Source organism: Grammomys surdaster, unplaced genomic scaffold (assembly GCF_004785775.1).
Source record: "Grammomys surdaster isolate TR1022 unplaced genomic scaffold, NIH_TR_1.0 150, whole genome shotgun sequence".
Lineage (NCBI taxonomy): Eukaryota > Metazoa > Chordata > Mammalia > Rodentia > Muridae > Grammomys > Grammomys surdaster.
The window spans coordinates 8857870-8878965 of record NW_021604608.1 but is presented as its reverse complement, the minus strand read 5'-3'; the positions used below and the strand labels follow the sequence as shown (position 1 = coordinate 8878965).

General features: G+C 38.5%; 1 protein-coding gene across 2 annotated transcripts in view; it reads right to left on the bottom strand.

Moving 5' to 3' along the window:
* Positions 1-2628: 2628 nt before the first annotated feature.
* Rbpj (recombination signal binding protein for immunoglobulin kappa J region) overlaps positions 2629-21096 on the bottom strand; it is a 63161-nt gene continuing 44693 nt past the window's right edge. For both annotated transcript variants that reach the window (XM_028765294.1, XM_028765295.1), the window contains exons 4-11: positions 16814-16979; positions 13282-13456; positions 10278-10415; positions 10007-10119; positions 8632-8772; positions 7433-7588; positions 6933-7036; positions 2629-6808 (exon numbers count right to left, since the gene is read on the bottom strand). In XM_028765294.1, the coding sequence (XP_028621127.1) occupies positions 6493-6808; positions 6933-7036; positions 7433-7588; positions 8632-8772; positions 10007-10119; positions 10278-10415; positions 13282-13456; positions 16814-16979 (1309 nt within the window). In that variant the 3' untranslated portion in view covers positions 2629-6492. The remainder of the gene's footprint in view (positions 6809-6932; positions 7037-7432; positions 7589-8631; positions 8773-10006; positions 10120-10277; positions 10416-13281; positions 13457-16813; positions 16980-21096) is intronic.

Here is a 21096-nt window from a genome sequence, read left to right as displayed (position 1 = left end):
TGCTTGCTATCTTCTAAGGACAGAATGCCCAAGACCAGTCTCTCTAATACATTTATGGATATGATACGGAAGGGGGACTAAATATTAACGGGCCAGGACACCACAACTGACCAGCGCTTTTTGTTTACAACGCAGTTTTGAATCTGCAATGATGGAGCACACTTCAGCTTCTTTAGGTCAGTTCCCTCACCTGTGAGATGTGAAGGCGGAAACAGAACAGGAAATCTCCATAAATAAGGCATAACTCGCCACACCACCAACTGGGGCCAAGCCCTAGGTCCCTAGCTCTGACAATTATGATGGGAAAATCTAGTGTGTTTCAAGGGTGTCTCTGAAGATCTTGATGCAAATCTGACACCGAAGCTAACTTCAATCTGACCTTGAGCAGACTTCCTAAGAGTCCCCAGGCAGTCTCCTCTCTAAAATAGGCATTCCGGCCTATGTACCTCTGGTTGAAGGTAACTTCACAGTTTACAAGTGGTCATTAATGTGACCTATCCTGCCAAGATTTTCCCCGATGTACTAGAGTGTGCCAAGGACCAAGCACACTAGGGAAGCACTCTACTACCGAGCTGCATCCCTGCCCTTCCCCCTCACTTCTGCATCCCGGTGTGTCCTTTTGGGCCAAGATCACACATCATCATAGAGTTCTATGAGAAACATCAACCGGGATTTAAAATGCAAGAAACAAATGGCATCAGCAGGCTCGGCAGGCAGATAATTTATTTAAACAGCTAAATGTGGATCTGGAGGCAAGAGTCTTCAGAAGAAATTAGAGTTAAATGAGACCCCATGGGGGATGCCAGTGACTGTTCTCTTGTGTGAAAGCACTGTCAACGTGGATATCTGCAAGCCAGAACAACACCCTCACCAGAATCCACTGTGCTGGCTCCTTGAGCTTGGATTTTTTGCTTCTGAGCTGTGAGAACCACTCTCCAACACTGCTACTCAGCTGATGTCACAGCTGTCTATGTCACTCAGAATCTGCCATGGTAGCAGTATTCTTGTAGCTTCTGGTGGTGAGTGAACCCTAGCTGAGCTTGGGGCCTGAACATTATAGAGCATTAAAGATCCCAGTCTTATCCTAACCAAGTCTAACTTCCTGGTTACTAGAAGAGAAATCTATGCAAGCCAAGCATGGTAGCAGATGCCTGTAATTACATTTGGCAGAAGGGTCGGATGTTCAAGCCATCCTCAACTACACAGTACGTTTGAAACTAGTCCAGGCTATATGAGACTCCCAAACAAAATATATCAAGAGAGGAAAAAATGAACACCCACGCTTGTAGGTAAATACATTTCCCCCTTTTGCTGCAGCTCTTACCAAGGAGCACATCATGCGTTTCTTTAGACTCTATCAGCCACCAGCACACTCACAATTCCTGAACTAGCAGTGCTCTCTCAGGACAGGAAGTTCCAACACTAGCCAGAGCATCTGTCTCAATGCCGACTGTCCTGAAAGCTCCAATTATGTCCCCAAACTTCACTATGTCTCTGACACAATATACACCATGTTGAGAGTTTGTGACAGGAGAAACCAGTTCAAGAAGGCACTTTAACAACCTAGTCACATCCTCTGTGTGTGGGGGTGGGGGTGGGGAGAGGAGCAGGCAGAGGGGAGCTAGACAGTTTTGGACTACAGTAAATGCTTGGAGTCAGTAATTGGTCCAGCACTACTAAAAAGGATGCCTGGGTGCATAGCAGGCAATAAACAAGGCCAAAATTGTTGAGCCAGAAAGACATCAATGCTGCACCTGCCTCCCACTCCTATTTGCAATAAATGTTCACAGAGCATTGGATTTTGTCACTTCCCCAAAGTCAACACTAATTCCAACAGCTGCGTGATAACCTATTTGCATTTAGAATGCACGTGACTTAGCAAACCTTTTCATGTTTTACAGCTTAGCTGGTTAAGAAAGCAAGATCTGGCATGTCTCCTACCTCCACAGACACAGCAGCACCTCAGTCTGGACTGAGTACTTCTACTTCAGGAAGATCAGTGATCCTACTCCTAGACTATCCAACAGGGTCCCTGGGGTTCTTCTCTCTTGACTCTGCCCTAGGTGTGAGCCCAGGTTGGGGTGAGTCAGCCCCCTTGTGAACATTTTGATGTAACAGTGTCATATCAGCTGTTTTCTATGCTAAACTTTTGTTTTAAGGAACTCTTTTGTGGTGTACATTTATATGGTGTTTGTCTATTTGTTGAGTCGCCCCTCTGTGACCACTCATGTTATTGTATGTGGCCCTCTGTGACCACTCTTGTTATTGTATGTGGAAAGTAACATGGCTTGCCTTCTGCACTGTTGTAGCCACAGACACATGACACTGTATAATTTCTTCCTTTATATGTCTTAACATTACATGAAGTATAATAAGCCCTATTTTGGGAGTCCCCCAAAGGTATAAACTGCTGTTATGTTAATCCTTTGGTGTTCTAGACAAAAAGACAACCCTGTACTAGAAGAGCAAGCCTTTGCTAGAAAGCAGTCTCCAGTTTTGTTGGGGTTGGCTGGGGAGATGTCGACTCCTAATCATTAACACAGTAAAGAAAAATCATTTTAAAAAAACACTTAAAAGGAAAATTTAGCATAATTACTACTTCAATGTCATATAAAACACGAGGTAAAATTCTAGTCCACAAACTATAATATAGGATTTAATTTGATCTTTATGAAGTATCTGGAATCAGAGACGATGATACATGCATCAAGCACATTCCACAGAAGACATTTACAATGGTTTACATTTCCTTTTTATTTATTCCTAGAAACTGCCCGTATTGCAGAGTTTTCATGGATGAAATATGGAATTGAGCAGATTCCTTTTTCTACAAAATTATGGTATAAACTTGCTCAATTTTCTATCTTATTGCTAATAACCCTTACAGGCGCACAGTTTGTAAAGTAAACCCCGTAGGGACTGAATGTGTAGAGCATGCTGCAAGGTACAAGAAATAAGCTAAAACTGAGCTTTTACATAAACTGACATCTGGACCGACACAGTACTGAATGCTGGCAAACATTTATCACGACACAGGGAGAAACTAATAGAAAGCAATACAGCTCAGTCCTGAAAGGGTTAAGTAGAAACACTAAAAGATTATGTTTCTAATCATCCATCCCAAGTAACAGTGCTTGAAAAATAAATCAAAAGTGACACAGAAAATCACACATTTGTTCAGTACTCACCAGAAACACAGCTGCTTTGGAAAACAATTTCTGTTAACCTGGTTAATAATCAAATAACATTTTCTTTCAAACAGGAATCTCTCCCCACAAAAAGATTTTGATTAAGTAACTAGTGGATTATTAAAAATTGCATTGGAATTTCTATGGCTGGACACAGACTAGTTTCTCTAAAGATAAAAGCAGTACTGGCACCTTGCCATACCTGCCACCCCAGGACCTGGAAGCTAAGGCAGGAACTTTCAAGAATGCCCTGAGGGGCTAGATGGATGAGACCCTTGTCTCATGAAAAAGCAAACAAAAAGCCTTAGCAAATAAGCTTGAGGCCTTGGATTTGACCCCAGCACCACACAGAAAAGAAACAAAACTGTCAAGGTTGATGATGGCAGTTCTAGTTAACTGCACACAAGGAAGTTGCCATAGTTTAAGAGCGGTCAGCAGCAAGTTCAAGGCCCCACTAGTGTTCGACTCTGCAATTGTACAAAGGGCATCCCACATTTTCGGTTTCTGGCCTGCATTCCAATCTCTTGACAAATTCAAAAAGCAAAAATACATGGTGGGTCTTAGATTCTGCATTTAGACATGTTTGTAGACTCACTCTAAACAGAATGGAAAAACACATCCACACACCGCACTGAAGAATTCCCATTCTAAGAAGAGGGTAAAGGACAAGTCTCTGTGATACCATCAACAGGGAGGGAACATTACACATTAACTGGGGACAAGACTCCTGTACATCATATATTGAAATTGATTTACAAATCCACAAAAAGGACTTTTAATAAGAGCAGCTGACAAAAGGACTATCAATAACATGGTAAAACAGACATATCTGTTCACACTATTCTGTGGTAGGAGTCTGACATAGAACCATAAGAAAATGCCTTTATTGTTACATTCTTGAACTTTGTAAAAAACAAACAAACAAAACAGAAAAAAACGACTTATAGTCTAATTGTTTCAATTCTTACTAAAATAAACAAAAAAACCGAAATGAGATATAAGCATTTTAAAAAGTCAAAGTTCATTTTAATAAAGCCATGAACTTGAAAACTTATTTTAAGCTACAAAGCTTGGTAAGGAATAGTTTGTTCTTCAAAAGCATCTCATCTGTTCTCAGTTAACGACTTTACTAAATCCTAAATCTAGGACTTCAGAAAGCACAGCGGCACTGCCAACTGCTCAGACTGTGAGCAGATCACAGGCTCCTGCTTCCATCGACTGAGGAGTGGTGCTTGGAAAGAAGCAGATCTGAAGGAAAACCGTCAACAGTTACTGCGAAGATAGGTAAGGCCACAGTGAGCTCTGCCCTGGACAACTGAGACAGCCTGGAGGGGTGAGGCGGGGAGGAGGTGGACTGCAGCTGATCTGAAGAGAGTCAGCTATAGCAGCTAGTACAGCGCAGGCCGGGGAGCATAAGAAGGCTGTCACTGCCACATGTTTTACAGGTGGCCTTCTCCTTGACAAACCAAGGGGGAAGCCATCTAAAGACGTTCGGAGTGGTGTGTACAGTGGTACAGTCTATGAGACGGCGAGTGGAAGCAGCAAAGCTGGAGAGCAGTGGTCCTGACAGAAGAGTCTAAGGGTCTACGAGAAAATTTTCAGAAGGCCAGAGAGCCAGAAAGACACTGAGAAATGCCATAGAAGTTACAGTCTGCATTTGTAAGGTACTAGTGGCTCTGTTTTAAGGGACAGTAAAAGCTTACCACAATCTAGAGGTAGTTTTTACTCAAGGTGATGGCATCACTAGACTGTGTCCTTTAACATCATTTATGTGGTTCTTACACTAAATGTAGCCCAATGAGTCTGCTGCAATTCCCAAGAAACTGAACAGGGCGTTACCAAAGTGGAGGGATGGAAAGAAAATAAAACTGGCAATATTATTAGCACACAGGCTGACACACAAGCCTGAATGCAAGCAAAGCTTAACTAAAAAGGAAAATAAAATTGGACAGAACATTTCTACTGGGGAAAAATAAACAAAGGGGCAAAGAAGAAAATGGAAATATAAGTTACATTTGTATTTTTATAAACTTACAACTGTCTGTCTCTAAGGTACTGTCTTCTGGCTACTTAGTTCAGTTTATTTAGTTATCATCTAATAAAAGCCATCTTATGGTCTTATGTTTAAAATTATAATGATGTTCTGGCTAGGCAAAAAAAAAAAAAAAAAAAAAATACAATAAATCATCCTGCAGAGACTTTCCTCATTTTACCCTAAGGGTACCATCTTGGTAGCAAATAATTCTCATGATATTTTTTGTCATTTGCCAACAAGGTGGGAAACACTCTGTTAAATGTAATCACTGGGAACATTCCAAGTAAAGATAAAATGTTTAACTTACACATAATACAAGTTATGTACAAGATTTGGGGGAAGGGGAAACCTGAACAAATCCTGGAACACAGATGAACTGATGAACAGGCAGAGGCACACAGCCTTCAAACGGTGGTGTTCAGTGCCATGAACTCAGAAACGACTAAATGGCCACACTGAGCTGATAGCATCTCTTAGATTACCACTATAAATACATTTCCTTTAAAAAAGGGAAAACACAGAAATAACTACCAACAGTATCTGAGAACAGACTAAGTTAACATACATTGCATGTATTGCAGGCAAGGCAGAGGCATTTTTAAAGCTTTTGCAGACTTCATATAATCTTAAAAAAAATATGCAGGCCTTTACAAAATTTGACTTGCTAAAATCAAAATAATTCCAACTTATGAAAAAGTCATAAGACTTCAGCTTAAAAAAAGTTCCAGCCTTAGACCAAAAGAACCTGGAAGTGTTCGGTACTCAGATTGAACAAGCATGGTCAGGCTCGAACCTGAATGTACTTTAGAGCCAACCCTCAAAGGGTGGGGAGCGCAACCTGTTTGGTAACAAGGTGTACTACATCCTGTGATATAAAAAAGGCATGGTGAAAATGTACCTTTACTAAAGCTTATGCAAGTCTCTTGGTCCATAAAAACTATGTTAGGTTTGTGTCTTGTCTTCTAGCTTAACCTGTACTCCAGCCACAAATCTATTTCTTGACCATTAAATCAAAACCAAACCAAAAGCAACCAAAAAGGGGTGTGTGAGAGACAGCTGAAAACCTGGATTTCCAACAGCCTGTACGTTTTGCTGTTGTTCATCTCACTGTGGCTCCTGCATCTCACGTCTGCACTTGCAGTTTTGAATAGATCACCTGGTATGAAACGTCTCCCCAGAAACCACAAAGACTGTTCACTTTATCCTTGCCTTTTTCTGTCAACTTCTGCCGCATTCAAGTCAGTTTAAGTCCCAGCAAAAAGACGGTAGTTAGGACACCACGGTTGCTGTGGACGATGTGACACTGGTAGAATTTGTGCTGGCATTTGTGTAACTCCCCTCGCTGTTTGTGTGTGACTCACTGGTGGGCACTTGGCTGGAGCTGGCTCTGAGAATTGCTCCTGCTGCGCTGCAGTGTGGCCTGGGCCCTGGTTCTGGTGTGTAGGTAAAGGTAAGGCTGGTGGAGTAAATGATTCCATCATTCCGGACCAAAGTTACTGGAACCTGGACTGGCTGCCGGACCCATCTCCAACCTTCTCGGAATGCAGAAATGTCTGGGACCACACAGAGCATGCTCTCTCCACATCTGAGGAGGGAATACACATCACTCAGAAGCACTTTCAAAGCAAACATAGCTCTGCATGGACAGTCTTGGTGTCTACACCCTCCCAAGCCCTGGGTGACAGACAGAACAGCTCGATCTACAGTACCTGTACATTGTTTCGGCTTCTACATCCCCAAACCACACTCGTAAATTTGGAGTAAAGTTTTGTCCTGTAAGTTCAAGCATTGCTACGTCCCCGCCGCCATTCAACTGCAATTTAGAGAAACCACATTAAGATAGGTTTCACTCTTCACTGAAGAACACAGCTTGGGTTATATACTTGCTCTCATTTTCATGAAAGTTAACAAGCTCAGATTTATAAAACATCTCTGTTAAATGATATGACTACAAAGCTAGCTGAAGCTATTTTAAGATAACATTCAATGTAATTTAAGCTTCCTTCAATGTAAACATACTGTTTCTATTTTTATTTTCTATCAATAGTACATATAATAAGAACCCCAAATCATAACATTTAGCAAAAACAAAACAAAACAAAACAAACAAACAAAAAACAAAACAGCATCACAGAAAGTAAATTTATGGCAAGTTACAGCTAAGAACAGCAATAAAGACTAAAGTCACCTTCCAAGTAAACAATCTCACCTGAAGACTTTCTACGACAGGCACAGGAGTGACTGGGGCGAGGACAGGGCCCATCCCCTCATAGAACGTGTACTCGGCCTTATCTGTGCTGATGATTGTCCAGGAAGCCCCGTCGTTTATCATTTCTTTGTTTTGTTCTTTTGGACATGGAGTGGCCTTAAGAGAAACAAATCTCCATATACTGAGTTCTATAAACATCACAGCACAAGAGAATTTACCAAGTAACATTCACCTACTTGAGTTAACATGGAGAGAACTTACAACAATCTGGGAGCATCCTAATATGCTTAATCCCTATCCGAATGCAAACGGGATGTTAATATGAAGCCCACAAGAGGTAGGTTTTGGTAGAACAGAAACACTTTAGTGAGACATTCAGTCACCGCACAGCCATCACTCATTGCTATACTTCATTAACAGGTGATGTGGAATGGAGTGACTCACTAAGAAAGAAAATCACCAGAGACCTACAAGTCTACAGAACTAGCAGGAACTTTGTCACTTCTGGAAGGAAACAAAGGCTGAACCAGCTGCCCAAACCGTGACTTGGGATCTAGTTCACTCACTAGTGTGGTATAGCCATGCCTCTCCAATAGCAGTTTACAAAGGAGTTCAGCATGAACCCACAGCAATCCTAGCCATGTCATAAATGTCCTCTTAAAGTATCTGAGTAAAATAGTTGAAAATTAGCACTTAAATCATGTCAGTGTTACTATTGGGGGACCCCAACTGTAAGCGGATGAAGACTTAAACCCTCTTGTTGAATGCTTTTTCTATTATATATATATATATATATATATATGACTCACTAAATACCAGTGCTCCAGTGTATTCCAAGGCTCTTGGAATGCCAGATCCAAGAATCCTGGAACTTGCTGTAAACAACTTCTCTAAGAATACTCTCAGTCTTGAGTTCTTTGAGGCAGGATCATGGGCATGCTTGAGGACAGTGTGTTAAGAACCAACGAACCTAAGTTAACATATGAACCCAGCTTCCTGTACGTGGATATAATTAGCAGGCAATGGGAAGTTATGTCTCTGTAAACTGCCAATCCATTAGTTTTCAGTACATTTTCATCTGTCATTACTGTTCTGCAATGCTGTGGACTGAAGAGAGGGCCAGGCAGGCACTCGTCACTGAGCAGCAACCCCAGGCCTATTTGTACAGTTTGGATTTCAGTGGTCATTTTATAACATACCTGAAACTGGATTATTCTCTCTTGAGAAAGGCACAAGTACATTCTTTCTGTATCCTTAAGATAAAATGCACACTTGTGGAGTTGTGATACAGGGTCGTCTGCATCCAGTAATGCTGTCTGCTTATCAACTTTCCTAATTATCTGTATTTCAACAATTTAAAAAAGTCAGTCATCCACATGCAGTCTTTATTTTGTACACTGTTACAGTCCATAGTATATACTACATAACAACACAGTAGTCATTTGTCCTATACCTACACATTAAGAAACATTCATAAACAATGTTAGAAATAAGTCTTTCTATATTTTATAAACATGCATTACATGTATAAAAGTATTATAATACCTCTTCAAAGAATACATTTAAAAAAATTGGACAGGCAGTCATTTGTTGTCTAGACTAGTGCTTTTTAACTATTAATGCATACAAGAACTGTCTGAGTTCTTGACTAAAACTGCCTTACACATCATGATTTGTTTGAAGCTTGATAGTCTGTATTTCTAATTGTTTAGTGTTGTGAATGCTGCTAATGAACAGAAATATTTTGATTGGCAGGTTCTGAAGATCTTTTTGTTAATATACAAATTAAATACCATAGGAAAATATCCACAGTAGGCAACTATTGAGTGTGCTAGTCAGAGCACAAAATTATAGTGGGATTAAATTACATATTAACATATTTCAAGACAAACACGCTCATGCATTTCTTCTCCGCAGTATTTCAGAGCTTGTGAGGCGCCTGACTTGGAAGCCATGTCTGCTCTAACAGACCTTTACAGTGCCCTCACATGTCACACCTAGTCACATTTCCATTATGACAGAGTATGTATTTTAACCTTACCTTATGAAAAGCACAGTTTGAAATTGTTTCAACTTAAGGGAAAAATAAGGCCTCAGCGTTTCACTACCTGATGAACAAGAAGGCCCATCCTGTGCATTGTTCCTAAAGTAAGAAATACCAATGCTCCTACCTAACTGTAAACAAACGTCTTATTCGAGTTACATAATAGAATTATGCTTGCATTTCTAGGCTATTGAAAGCTTGGTCTTTGAATATCTGAATATGATATAGCAGGTAACACACACATAAAAAAATACAGTTTATTATCTGCATCATCATAAAAAAAACAAATGACAAATACACAACCAAAAAAGAAACCCACACCAAATTCATTAAAATAGTGTAGGAGAGTGCCATCACCAATTGGCTTCTAACATAGACTAATTCTTTCAGAGCACTTCTGGATTGAGCCAGTAGCTAATAGGAGTAAGAGGGACACTGCACTTTCACATTAAAAAGCATAAAAACTGAGCTACATTTTTCCTTTCCTTGATTGTTTTTATCTCATATTCATGAAAGTAGTCAAGTCTTACCAATCTTGGGAGTGCCATGCCAGTAACTGAGCACACAAGCTTGACAGTCTGTCCATAATGGATGTAACCATCTCTAACTGTGAACTCCTCCCCTTCCGATTCATCATCGTCCACTATAGTGGGTGTGAAAAACAGACCAAATTGTTATCCTCTAAAATTTAACTTATGCTTAAGAAAATAGCAACTAAATATAGTCATGTGTTTTATTACCCCAAGAAGGAGAATATATTATTTTCACACTAAAAATACCAAATATACATTTTATACTCACAGAGATGAATGTAAAATGCTCCCCACTGTTGTGAACTAGCGTGGAAATTTCCTCCTTCTACATGCAGGTATCTAGTACTAACCGTCTGAGACCGAAGTCGATTAAACAATGCCACCTTTGTTCCTGAGGCAATGCACACTGCAAAGATAGGAGGATTCCTATTTAAATGGGTGGGGAAGGAGTCCACAAAAGAAGGAACTTTTGTTTGGCAAATTATAATTTTTTTTTTTTTTTACAATAATGCACATAACAAACAGATTCTGGATTTACAAACAGATTTACTATCCTTCCAAGACACAGGACATTTAATGTCCTGATGATTATTAGATGAAACATTACCTTAAATTAAAACAACATATGTTTAATGCTAGATACTTGATTAAAGTAACGCTCAAGCATTTAAATTATGTATGCACAAATTCCTGTGATATTACTAAATGGAAAGGCCAACCATGAGACACGAGTGTCCCCACGTACTGTCATCCAATCCTGTGAAATACGTATAGAAAGGTCTCTAGAAGGGTATTTACCAAAGCAGACAGCCGGTGCCACTGCATTATGATTTTAGGGAATTCTGCTATCTCCAAAATGCCATACAATATTGTATTATATGAAAAATAATGTTTGTTTTATAATTTATAATTTTAAAATAAAGATGTACTTTAAATGTGAAAAATACATCTACATAAGAAAATGTCCTAAAAATGCAACAAGTTCTTTACATTACAAACTGTCAATACAAACAAAATCAAAGAACTTAAAAAAATAAAATAAAAGAGCCTCCCATTCAATTTTTTATTATAGAAACACAGTAGTATTTACATAGGATGCAAAATGTCTGGGATTACATCAAACGAAAAATGAGTACAAAGCAAGCAGACCGTAATGAAGGATAGCTTATGAGGAAATAAGACTGGCTGGAAACCTGGGTCACTACTCAAGTTAGGGTTTCCATTTATTGCATAATTCTGTTTGCTTTTCCTCCTACAGTATTAAATACACATGAATAAAGACTGAGTGGAAAAATATGTGTGTGTTTGTGTGTGTGTGTGCATGTCATAAAAGTACACAAGTTTATACAGTTGACTATAAAGACTAAGAAATGACTTTTTCTAACATCACTGGTCACTATCAAATACTATTGATTTATACAATAGAAATATTATTCTTCAAATTATAATATAATTACAATAATGCAAATTATAATAATACAAATCTTATTTTGCAAATTAGTAACCAATCGACTGTTTATCCAACCTGTCTGTTGGCTACACTTAAATCAAGTAGTTGTATGTTGAAGTTCTTCATTGATAAACCCTTTGTCTAAAATGTGGAAAATAGAAACAGAAGTAGAAACTCAGTACTCTGTGTTCCTTAATCACAGTCACGAAACACTGGTGTACAGTTGCTCAGGAGCCTTAGGAGTAAATTAAACAAACTGTTGAACTTAACTACAGTCTCAACATGACAAAAGAAGGAACCAGATGCTCCATGATTTCTAACCAGCGAAACGACTGGCTAATTTTCTACGTCTTTAGTCACCAGGCCATGGAAAAACTGAGGCACAGAAACATGGGACCAGTCAAACCCAGAATGTGGAAATTCCACCAGATTTAAAATGACCCAGTTTCTTCAACTAGTAACTGTTATCAAAGGGAGACAAGAATAGAAAAACTACCACAGACTAAAACTTATGGGTTTCATTTAATTTTATGTTTGAACACGTCGACTACAAATGAAACAAAATATTACAGTGTTTATTAAAAAAAAGCCATTGCTGAGATATGATTTATCTACTTATGGAATAAATATTAAATGACACCAAAGGGATGTCAACTTTGTGAGCTATGATGCTTAAAACCCAAAAGCCATGGATTAACAGTCACTACTAAAGAAATGAGTTGAAAGGGCAGGATGCTGGCGACTGTCAAGCACACATGCAGTGGTTAGAAAGGGAAGAGGCGTGGCTGGTGACAGCGACCACAGAACAGAACCATGACACAGCTCCCGTGGGGAGACGGCTGCATCAGCTTGCCTTCTTCCTTTTATATATATTTCAAAGTTTATTCAATGAAAAACTTAAGAGAAGAAAGCCAGACAACCAAGTTCAAGTGTGTTGAAATGTAGACTCACAGACAGTACATAACCTAGATAGTTTAACAATCTGCCAATGAAACAGCAGTTTCTGCCTTGGAGCCCTTTAGCTATTCAGTTTAGTGTCTTACCTGTTTTCCCAGAGCACACTCCAATGCTTTTTTAAGTGGGTATTTGTGTCATTCTGAAAGGATTGATGCTTTTAGAATCTTGGGCACTGTAAGACACTTAGCATCACTGGCTCAAAGCATTATCTTCCTACCTAGTCACTCTGACAGAAGGAGCAAAACCCCTCTATTTCCCCAAATGCCCCTGGGAACAGAAACCACTCTAATCCTAATAAAGTAACTGAGATTCTCAGAATACTATAATTGAGACTTAATCACTTCATTAGGCCAGACAACACCCATTTATACTTAAATTTAAAACACAGTAAGGCTAAAAACTAGAAGTTAACAATGAACTGGCTACTGACAGAACAATCTTTAATTTTTTTGTTTTGTTTTGTTTTGTTTGAGACAGGGTTTCTCTGTGTAGTTCTGGCTGTCTTGGAACTCACTCTGTAGACCAGGCTGGCCTCGAACTCAGAAATCCGCCTGCCTCTGCCTCTGCCTCCCAAGTGCTGGGATTAAAGGCGTGCACCACCACTGCCTGGCTCAGAATGAGTTCTTATATGGACAATATAAAAGGGATTTTTTTTTCTGGTAAAAATAAGGTTTTATAGTTGTAGTTTAAGTAGTTTCCTCAACAGTTTATTTAGCTATCTTGACAAACTCTTAAGAGCAAATTACTGCCAGGTGGTAGTAATTTTTTAAGTTGCCTGGCTGAACAACCTTTAAATTTTAACATGTTTGTTTCATTGGTGTAATGTGAGAATTGGGAACAAATAAAGAAATGTGAGCATACGTACAGTCAGCATTTTTCAATGACTGCTTCTTCTTGGAAGGTTTGGAGATGACCTTTATCCGCTTGCTGAGGAACACACCAATGTCATCACTGTTGCCATAGAACATCTTTACAGACAACATGAAGTGTTTTCTCTTGTCTGAATCAGATATGTACAATGTTTTGGCTGTGCAGTAGTTCTGTGGAAGAAAAACAAAGTGGTAACAGCAGGAACCCTTCAGCTCAGAATGGTTTAGCTACATTTATCAGACATGAATGGTATCACTCTGAAGCATCACCCACTAAACTGTTAGCACTGATATCCAAGAGGAATCTTCTTCAAGAAGTGTTCAGAACAAACCATGAGGGATGGATGACAGGCTCTGAGGCTAGCCTCTTCCTAAGATAAAGGTCAGCAATGGCAGCTCACACTCAGCTGAGGTGCCAAGATGAGGAAATTTAACTCAGAAAGTTGGACTTAAGTCTAGCATCTTCTAGACCCTTCTGGAGATGGTGCTGAATCTCGACCTCAATGTTCAACTGTAGGAGCTGAACATCAAAACCAATAACAAAGCTGCCCTTAGGGTGGTTAGAAAACTAGTACATTTATTATTCTAATTCCTCAACTTATCTTTTTTTTTCCCAGACAATCCAAGTCTACCTAGTACAGGAAGCAGAGGAAAAGCACCATTGGGAGCACCATCTAAGTCAACTCAAAAGAGCTGCACAGAGAATAATCCAAGTATCTAGGAGCCAGGCTCTGCCAGCTGTGCACAAAGCAGTACTTAAGGACTTGGTCTTTAAAAACCAAAACCCTGGGGCTGGTGAAACAGCTAAGCAGTTAACAGCACTGTCTACTCTTGCAGAGGTCCTGGCCTGAGTTCAATCCCCAGCACTCACATGGTGGCTCACAATCACTACAGTGTGATCTGATGGCCTCTTCCGGCACACAGGTGCACAGGCAGACAGAGCACTCATATACTTAAATAAATAAATAAATAAACTTTAAAACAAAACAAAATGCTATGCTCCATATTTACTTTCTTTGTTTTAAGTAGTTTTACTTTTCACAGAATCACCACTCAATGTTATAGCAATTATTTGATTTTTGTAGTTAAAAACTGATGACTATCTGCAACAAAAGTAGGAAGGCTATCACAATTCGGTAAAATATGTAAACAAACCTATTGGTCGCAGTTTCAAATTAGCTCATACAGTGTTTCTGTTTATATAGCTGGATGCGGTGGTAACCACTTATAAAACTAAGGAAAACAGTGTCAGACTGAATGGGAACATATAGCGTTCTGGATTTTTTTAAGGATATACTAAAGAATTATTTTAAAAATAGATAAACTTTGTTTAATGGGTTTATTCATAAAATCTCCAAAAGAATCAAGTTTAAGGGTATAAAAGAAAACATGCATTTGCTACAATGTTTAAAATGCTACAATTTCACCTGTAGGTAACAGTTCTAAACCTTCCCTTATTTGCTTAATCACTGTCAACTAAGGAACCAAGATACTGACCTCTTTTACCAAACAGGGTAAAAGATGTCTAAATTTTATTTTAACTACTTCTGCTGTGTGTTCCTTTTAAAATACAGAACAAGTAGCACACATTAGAAAGTAGTTAGTGAATTCTAGGGCTTTGTTATTAAAATTTTACCAATACAGACTGTTAGTAATTACTGTAATAGTTTGACTCTATAGCAAAGTTACATAAGAAAATTTAAATGTGATCTTGAACATTCTAAATTTTGAAAGGCCTTGTTGTGCAGATGGCAAAATAAGATAATAGCAATAAAAGCTAAATACAATAAAGTCCTTTGCAGTGGCAGTACTCTTACACACTTAGATATGGCATATATTCATACATAGATAGGCCCACCATATTTTTTAAACACTAGCTAAAGGGCTAATCTTGGTCTCTTCTGCGTTGAAACACAGGATAAAGTCAATGTACTAGAGCAATCAGTCACAGAACAAAACTAAGATCTGTATCTAAACAAGGGAACTACATTCTAATGGGAAGGCCTAACAGATCAGTTAATTTTGAGCACAACACTATTGGGTATCATCTGCATCAAGAAAGAGATAATAGCATCTAGCATATATACAACATGAACAAGGGCTGGGAGATAGCTCAGTGAAAGGCACACTTGATGCCAAGCTTTCAGATCACTCCCCAGGTCCTACGTGCTGGAAGGGAGAACACACTCCTTTGGGGAGTCCTTTTCTTCCTCACATGCACATGAGCACTTGTGTCCTGTCAATGTCCAGGACTTATGCATTAGGTTTAACATAGGACAAAAGGAAGGACTTCGTGTGGAGATAGCCGCTAAGGAGCTTAGTACCAGGATCTGGGGAGGAACAATCAATAATGCTAGTGATTGGGTGCAGTATTACTTCATTGGAAGGTAAATGTCTGAAAGCTAGAACTGGCTAAAATGAGAATAAAGTTCAGCCAACACAGTTACACATAATGATCCCTAGATCCCTAACTTTTTTTTTTATTAACCGGCCATCTTCTCATTAAAGAACTGAATGTCTAGATGTGCAGTGTGCTGTATGTCACTCCAGTATTATTTTCACAGGAGAATAAATTGACCCATTCAAGGGTCATAATTTAAAATGGTTTACTGCTCTACTCTCTTTTACAACAAACACTCACTACTGTAATAAATGTTACACCAAACCTTATCTAAAATCCACGGTCAACATACGTTACTAACTAAAAACTATAAAGACCTAATGACAAATATCCATATTTGAAGGTTAGGTTTAAGGTCTTTCTTCTTACACATGACTAAATGTGATTAAGAATGCTAACTCCTAGCTCACCACCCTTAACACTCCTATCCTAGGGCCAAATACAAAACATAAATATCAAAGCAGCCAACTAAAAGTTACCAAATAAGAAAATAGCTTTTGGATGCTAGGTAGTCAATGAAATCAGAATTATTTTCAAAATTTTAATATTACAAGAAAATACTGAATTAGTAAGTATAATAAATGAACAAACTGTTCTCTTGAACTAAAGTAGTATACTTGACTGTTACTGCTTTCTAAATTCACAAAACTGTCAGAAAGCCAGTAGACAGAGCATTCTCGGTGTAACTTGTGTTCTGGACTGGTGTTGGTTAGCCAAGGCCACTATGCCCAGACCCATGCTCTATCCTGTGTCAGCAGCTACTTCCTAGCAGGGGATGAAGGTAAGAGGACAGAATAAACCAAAGCTGAGAGATGCATTTTCATTACTATCTGAGTATTACAATACTGCCCGGCAGAAAATGAAAGATTAGTATCCCAATAGAAATATGACTTATAACTAAGATAGCTTGCAAGCTGGAGACGCCTCCTGGTGCTTTAAATGCCAACACACACACTAAGAGTCACCAGGCCATAGCTGTCCTGAAGGTATACTTGTGATTCTGATATACACATTAAAACAGTCGCTGTTAAAGGCACTTAAAGAAATAAGAGCAATAAACACTGGTGTGAAAAAACCCTAAAATAAATACTGCAAGAATGAATGTAGAATGTACATTTTGAATTTACCTTCCCTTCCAAGTTCAGCTGCTGCATTTCTTGGTCACTATTTCCTATTCCAATAAATGCGCAGGGTTGAGACTCTTGTTCAGAACAACCATCTCGTTCCATTTGTTCTTTTTTTTTCTTCCAACCACTGCCCATAAGATACACACAAGGAGGAGGGCAAAAAAATCTGAAAAAAAAAATGGCAGAAAAAAATTAAATTCAAGATCATACTTCTGTTTTTTTAATATATGAATTCAAAATCATATTTCAATGTACTAAATTGGTTCCTAACAAAGCATTTTGGTCACTTATAAAGCAAACCATCATGTCAAAAGGACTGAAATAAAGACTTTATCTGTTTTAATAAAATCTGAGGACTTATACCATCAGTTAGATTAGTCCTGCTTTAAACAGAACTTCAAATTCTCACAGCTCAAGGCTCTGAACTACTCTACTGGAATTTGGCAAAGAAAACACAAAACATAATAATAGATCACTACAGAATCTGTGATTACTAAGTTCTAGTCAAGACAACAGCATAATTAATTTTAATGCTATTCTTGTTATATTACATTTAACTTTATTTGGCAATTCACCTGGAAAATAACATTAAAGTAACACCCCAAGTAAGGCAACTTAGGGAAAGACAAGACAGATTGCTTGATGAGTTCTACAAAGAGTCCAAGTTTTATGTACCTTAGCCACTGAACACCTGCTTTCAGGACTGAGAAACATCTTGGACCGAAAGAACAAAACACTGTAATTTTTCAGCTCATGATCTCTAACAGATTTGTTCTGTTGTGTACCAAAAAGCACCTTCCCAAGTTCTCTCGACATAACAATTGAACTATGAATTTATCTCTTATGTAGGGCAGAATGTACTTGCCCAATGATACGTAATATACCTTTGCCTAATGATACCCACTGATATGTACATACCTTAAAATGTTTGTGTCCTGTCCCTTTTTAAAGAGGCCTGAAAACTCAAATGATTTAGTAACCAGGCAAATAGTATAAACCACATATGTAGTTAACATGCATCTTTTACACACATCCTTCCCCTCTTTCTTAAAACAAAAGGCCCTCATGGTAATTTCTTTTTGTATAATTCTGAATACAGAAAAGTGTTTCTTGGGCTGGAGAGATGGCTTAGTGGTTAAGAGCACTGATTGCTCTTCCAGAGGTCCTGAGTTCAATTCCCAGCAACCACATGGTGGCTCACAACCATCTGTAATGGGATCTGATGCCCTCTTCTGGTGTGTGTGAAGATAGCTACAATGTACTCATATATAAAAAATAAATAAATCTTTAAAAAAGAAAGAAAGAAAGAAAGAAAGAAAGGAAGGAAGGAAGGAAGGAAGGAAGGAAGGAAGGAAGGAAGGAAGGAAGAAAGAAAGAAAGAAAGAAAGAAAGAAAGAAAGAAAGAAAGAAAGAAAGAAAGAAAGAAAGAAAAGTGTTTCTTGATTCTGCTAATCCTACTATAAGCAAAACAGCCTAACTGTAACAATCATCAACTACCTGTGCCAAGTTCCAGTCGCAAGAAAGCAACAGGGAAAGATGATAAAGCATGTGGATATGTACTAACTTACACTGCTCAACTATGAAAGAACAAAACACTGAATTTTTTTCAGCTCATGATCACTAACAGATCTGTTCTGTTACCAAAAAGCACCTTCCCAAGCACATAGACCTCCTACTGGCCACTGACATCTTCTAGTCAACTGATACTGGGAATCAAATTTTACCTGAAACTCAGACTAAGTAAATTGTGTTGCTAAGCATAGTGGTACAATTAATCCCAGCACTTGAGATGCAGAGGCAGGCAGATATCTGTGAGTTTGAGGCCAGTCCGGTCTACACAGTGAGCTCCAGGATAGTCAGAACTATATAGAGATTGACTGATAAATAAATAAGTAAATAATTATGCAAACAAACACACAAATAAGATATGTGCCTGTGCATAGTCTCAGGTCTGTGAGGAGGTAAGCGGTTTGTTTCCTCTTCAGCAAACCAAGGATAGCATGCACTTTACAGCCTACAAATATACTGGCACCTTCTTCTTTTCTCAATCCTGATCAGGTGACTTTCGATGTGACTGACACATATAATGTACAATAAGTGAGCTAAAACTATTCAGTATTTATTCGTTTTTAAAGTACTTATTATACCCCCAGGTACCAGAAATTTAATAATCAAAATAACAAGAAAATCAAACAAAATCACTATCCTTATACTCGGAACTTACACTGGGGGAGGGGAGGGTCAGCGGATGGGTATAAAGTTAATATAAAAATAATCTGTTAGCTAGTAGCAAGTACTTACAAAATAAAGCCAGGATAAGGTGGCTAAAATATGGATTGCCTGAGGCAGCCAGGAGAAAACTTCCTTAGGGAGGTAACTTTGCAGCATTTAAAATAAAGGAAGACAAAGCACAGAAGCAGTGGCTGGTTAGAAGGGGATCAACCATGGAAAGGAAGTTGGGGCAAAAAACGGTGAGTAGCCCAAGTGTGTCCTGGAGAGGAAAGAGTGTGGAGTAAAGTAGGAAGTCTCTGTGGTGTTCTATAATACCTAATCAAGCAACACAAAACAAGAGGAGCTTTCATGCTTGCATGCCCACACTTGGGACCTAGGATATCAAGGTCACGGCCCAGGTCCGTGTCACTCCAAATCTGAAGAGGTGCTTATACTAGCTGGGCATGTTTTGTAATTGGTTCCGTTTACTTCTATACCAGGGATCTTTCAGGCTTTTAATGGCAGTGGCTTCCAAACGCATAGCATAACACATCTCAGGTTCCTAGGCTAATACACTCTCAGGAACTTCATCCCATGTTAATATTTTACTGGACACTGAATAGTAAAACTACTTGATGAATTGGTATTATCAAATCTGAATGATTTAATATTATTAATAATGAATATATTATCCAAAAATGCACTTTTATTTCACATCTGAAGGCTATATGCACACAGAAATGATAAAGGAATGAATATTTAGAATATTCATGGAAGTACAGTAAAAACACAGGAAATTAACAGCATAAAATTAGTCAAACAGACTAAAAGCTCTCTATATAAAACTGATCAAAACCAGGCATTTGTGGTACATGCCTTTAAATCCAGCACGCACAGGCAAGGAAGACAGATTTCTGTGAGTTTGAGGCCAGCCTAGTTTATTCAGTGAATTCCAGAACAGCATAGCCAATGCTATAGGGATACATCCTGACAAAAATTAAAAAATAAAAACAAACAAACAAAAAAACACTGATCAGGATTCTACCTTGAAAGTTTTTCAAGAATACAATAAAAACAAAGACTTTCCAATAGTCTATGGAATAAAAGCCCATATAATAATTAAACAACAATTAAAATGCATTTCTGTGTTTGAAACTGACTTTTAACAGCTACTCAGTCCTATTAAACAATGTTGCCTTTTTTCTTTCTCCTTTTTTAGCATCTTTTAACTGACAAGCAATGCTATTCTCTCCCACTTGGTGGCGATATGTACACACTTAAGATTTTACTCACTGCAAAATTTAGTCATTATTTCAGCGAATGATTTAACAATCCTTTCCCCTCAAATCCTATGAACATACATGGGGAAAAAAACAGATTCAAAAGGGACTTTTATTTAGCTTGGTACGACAATTAAGTTTGGTCAGACAAAATCCAAACTTGTCACCACTGAAGGAATATCTGGGAGCTCCTGGTACATCAGTTATCCCAGTTAACACTTTAGAATCGGAATCTAAGTATTAACTAGTTAGTAACTGTCCCAAGAGCATCTCTCCTATAACTGATTGCTCACCAGGGGACAATGCTGAACACTGATATTAAGATGGATAGATAGATATAGATAGATAGATAGATAGATAGATAGATAATAAATATATTTATGGCACAGCTATCAATACAAAGAATAATTAAGTTTTTTAAATGAAATTTCCTGGCCAGATATTTTTAGCATTATTTATTGGAATTACTTTTATGACAGACATAGCCAAAGTGTTTGTAGCCATGTCCCAAGGTTACCTCATGCCTCATACCTCAGCAACTCTTTAAAACAGCCTAAACTTTTATCATCAAGGAACACAGACCTTCCTCCTCTTTCCAGAAAATGGAGAGCAGATCCATCACCTCTTTAATCCACAAGGAAGCTTCAGGAAAACTGGCCAGTCACACCTCTCTCTTCTGTTTCTGTCTCTGTCTCTGTCTCTCTCTGTCTCTGTCTCTCTCTCTCTCTCTCTCTCTTCTCTCTCTCTCTCTCTCTCTCTCTCTCTCTCTCTCTCTCTCTCTCTCTCTCTCTC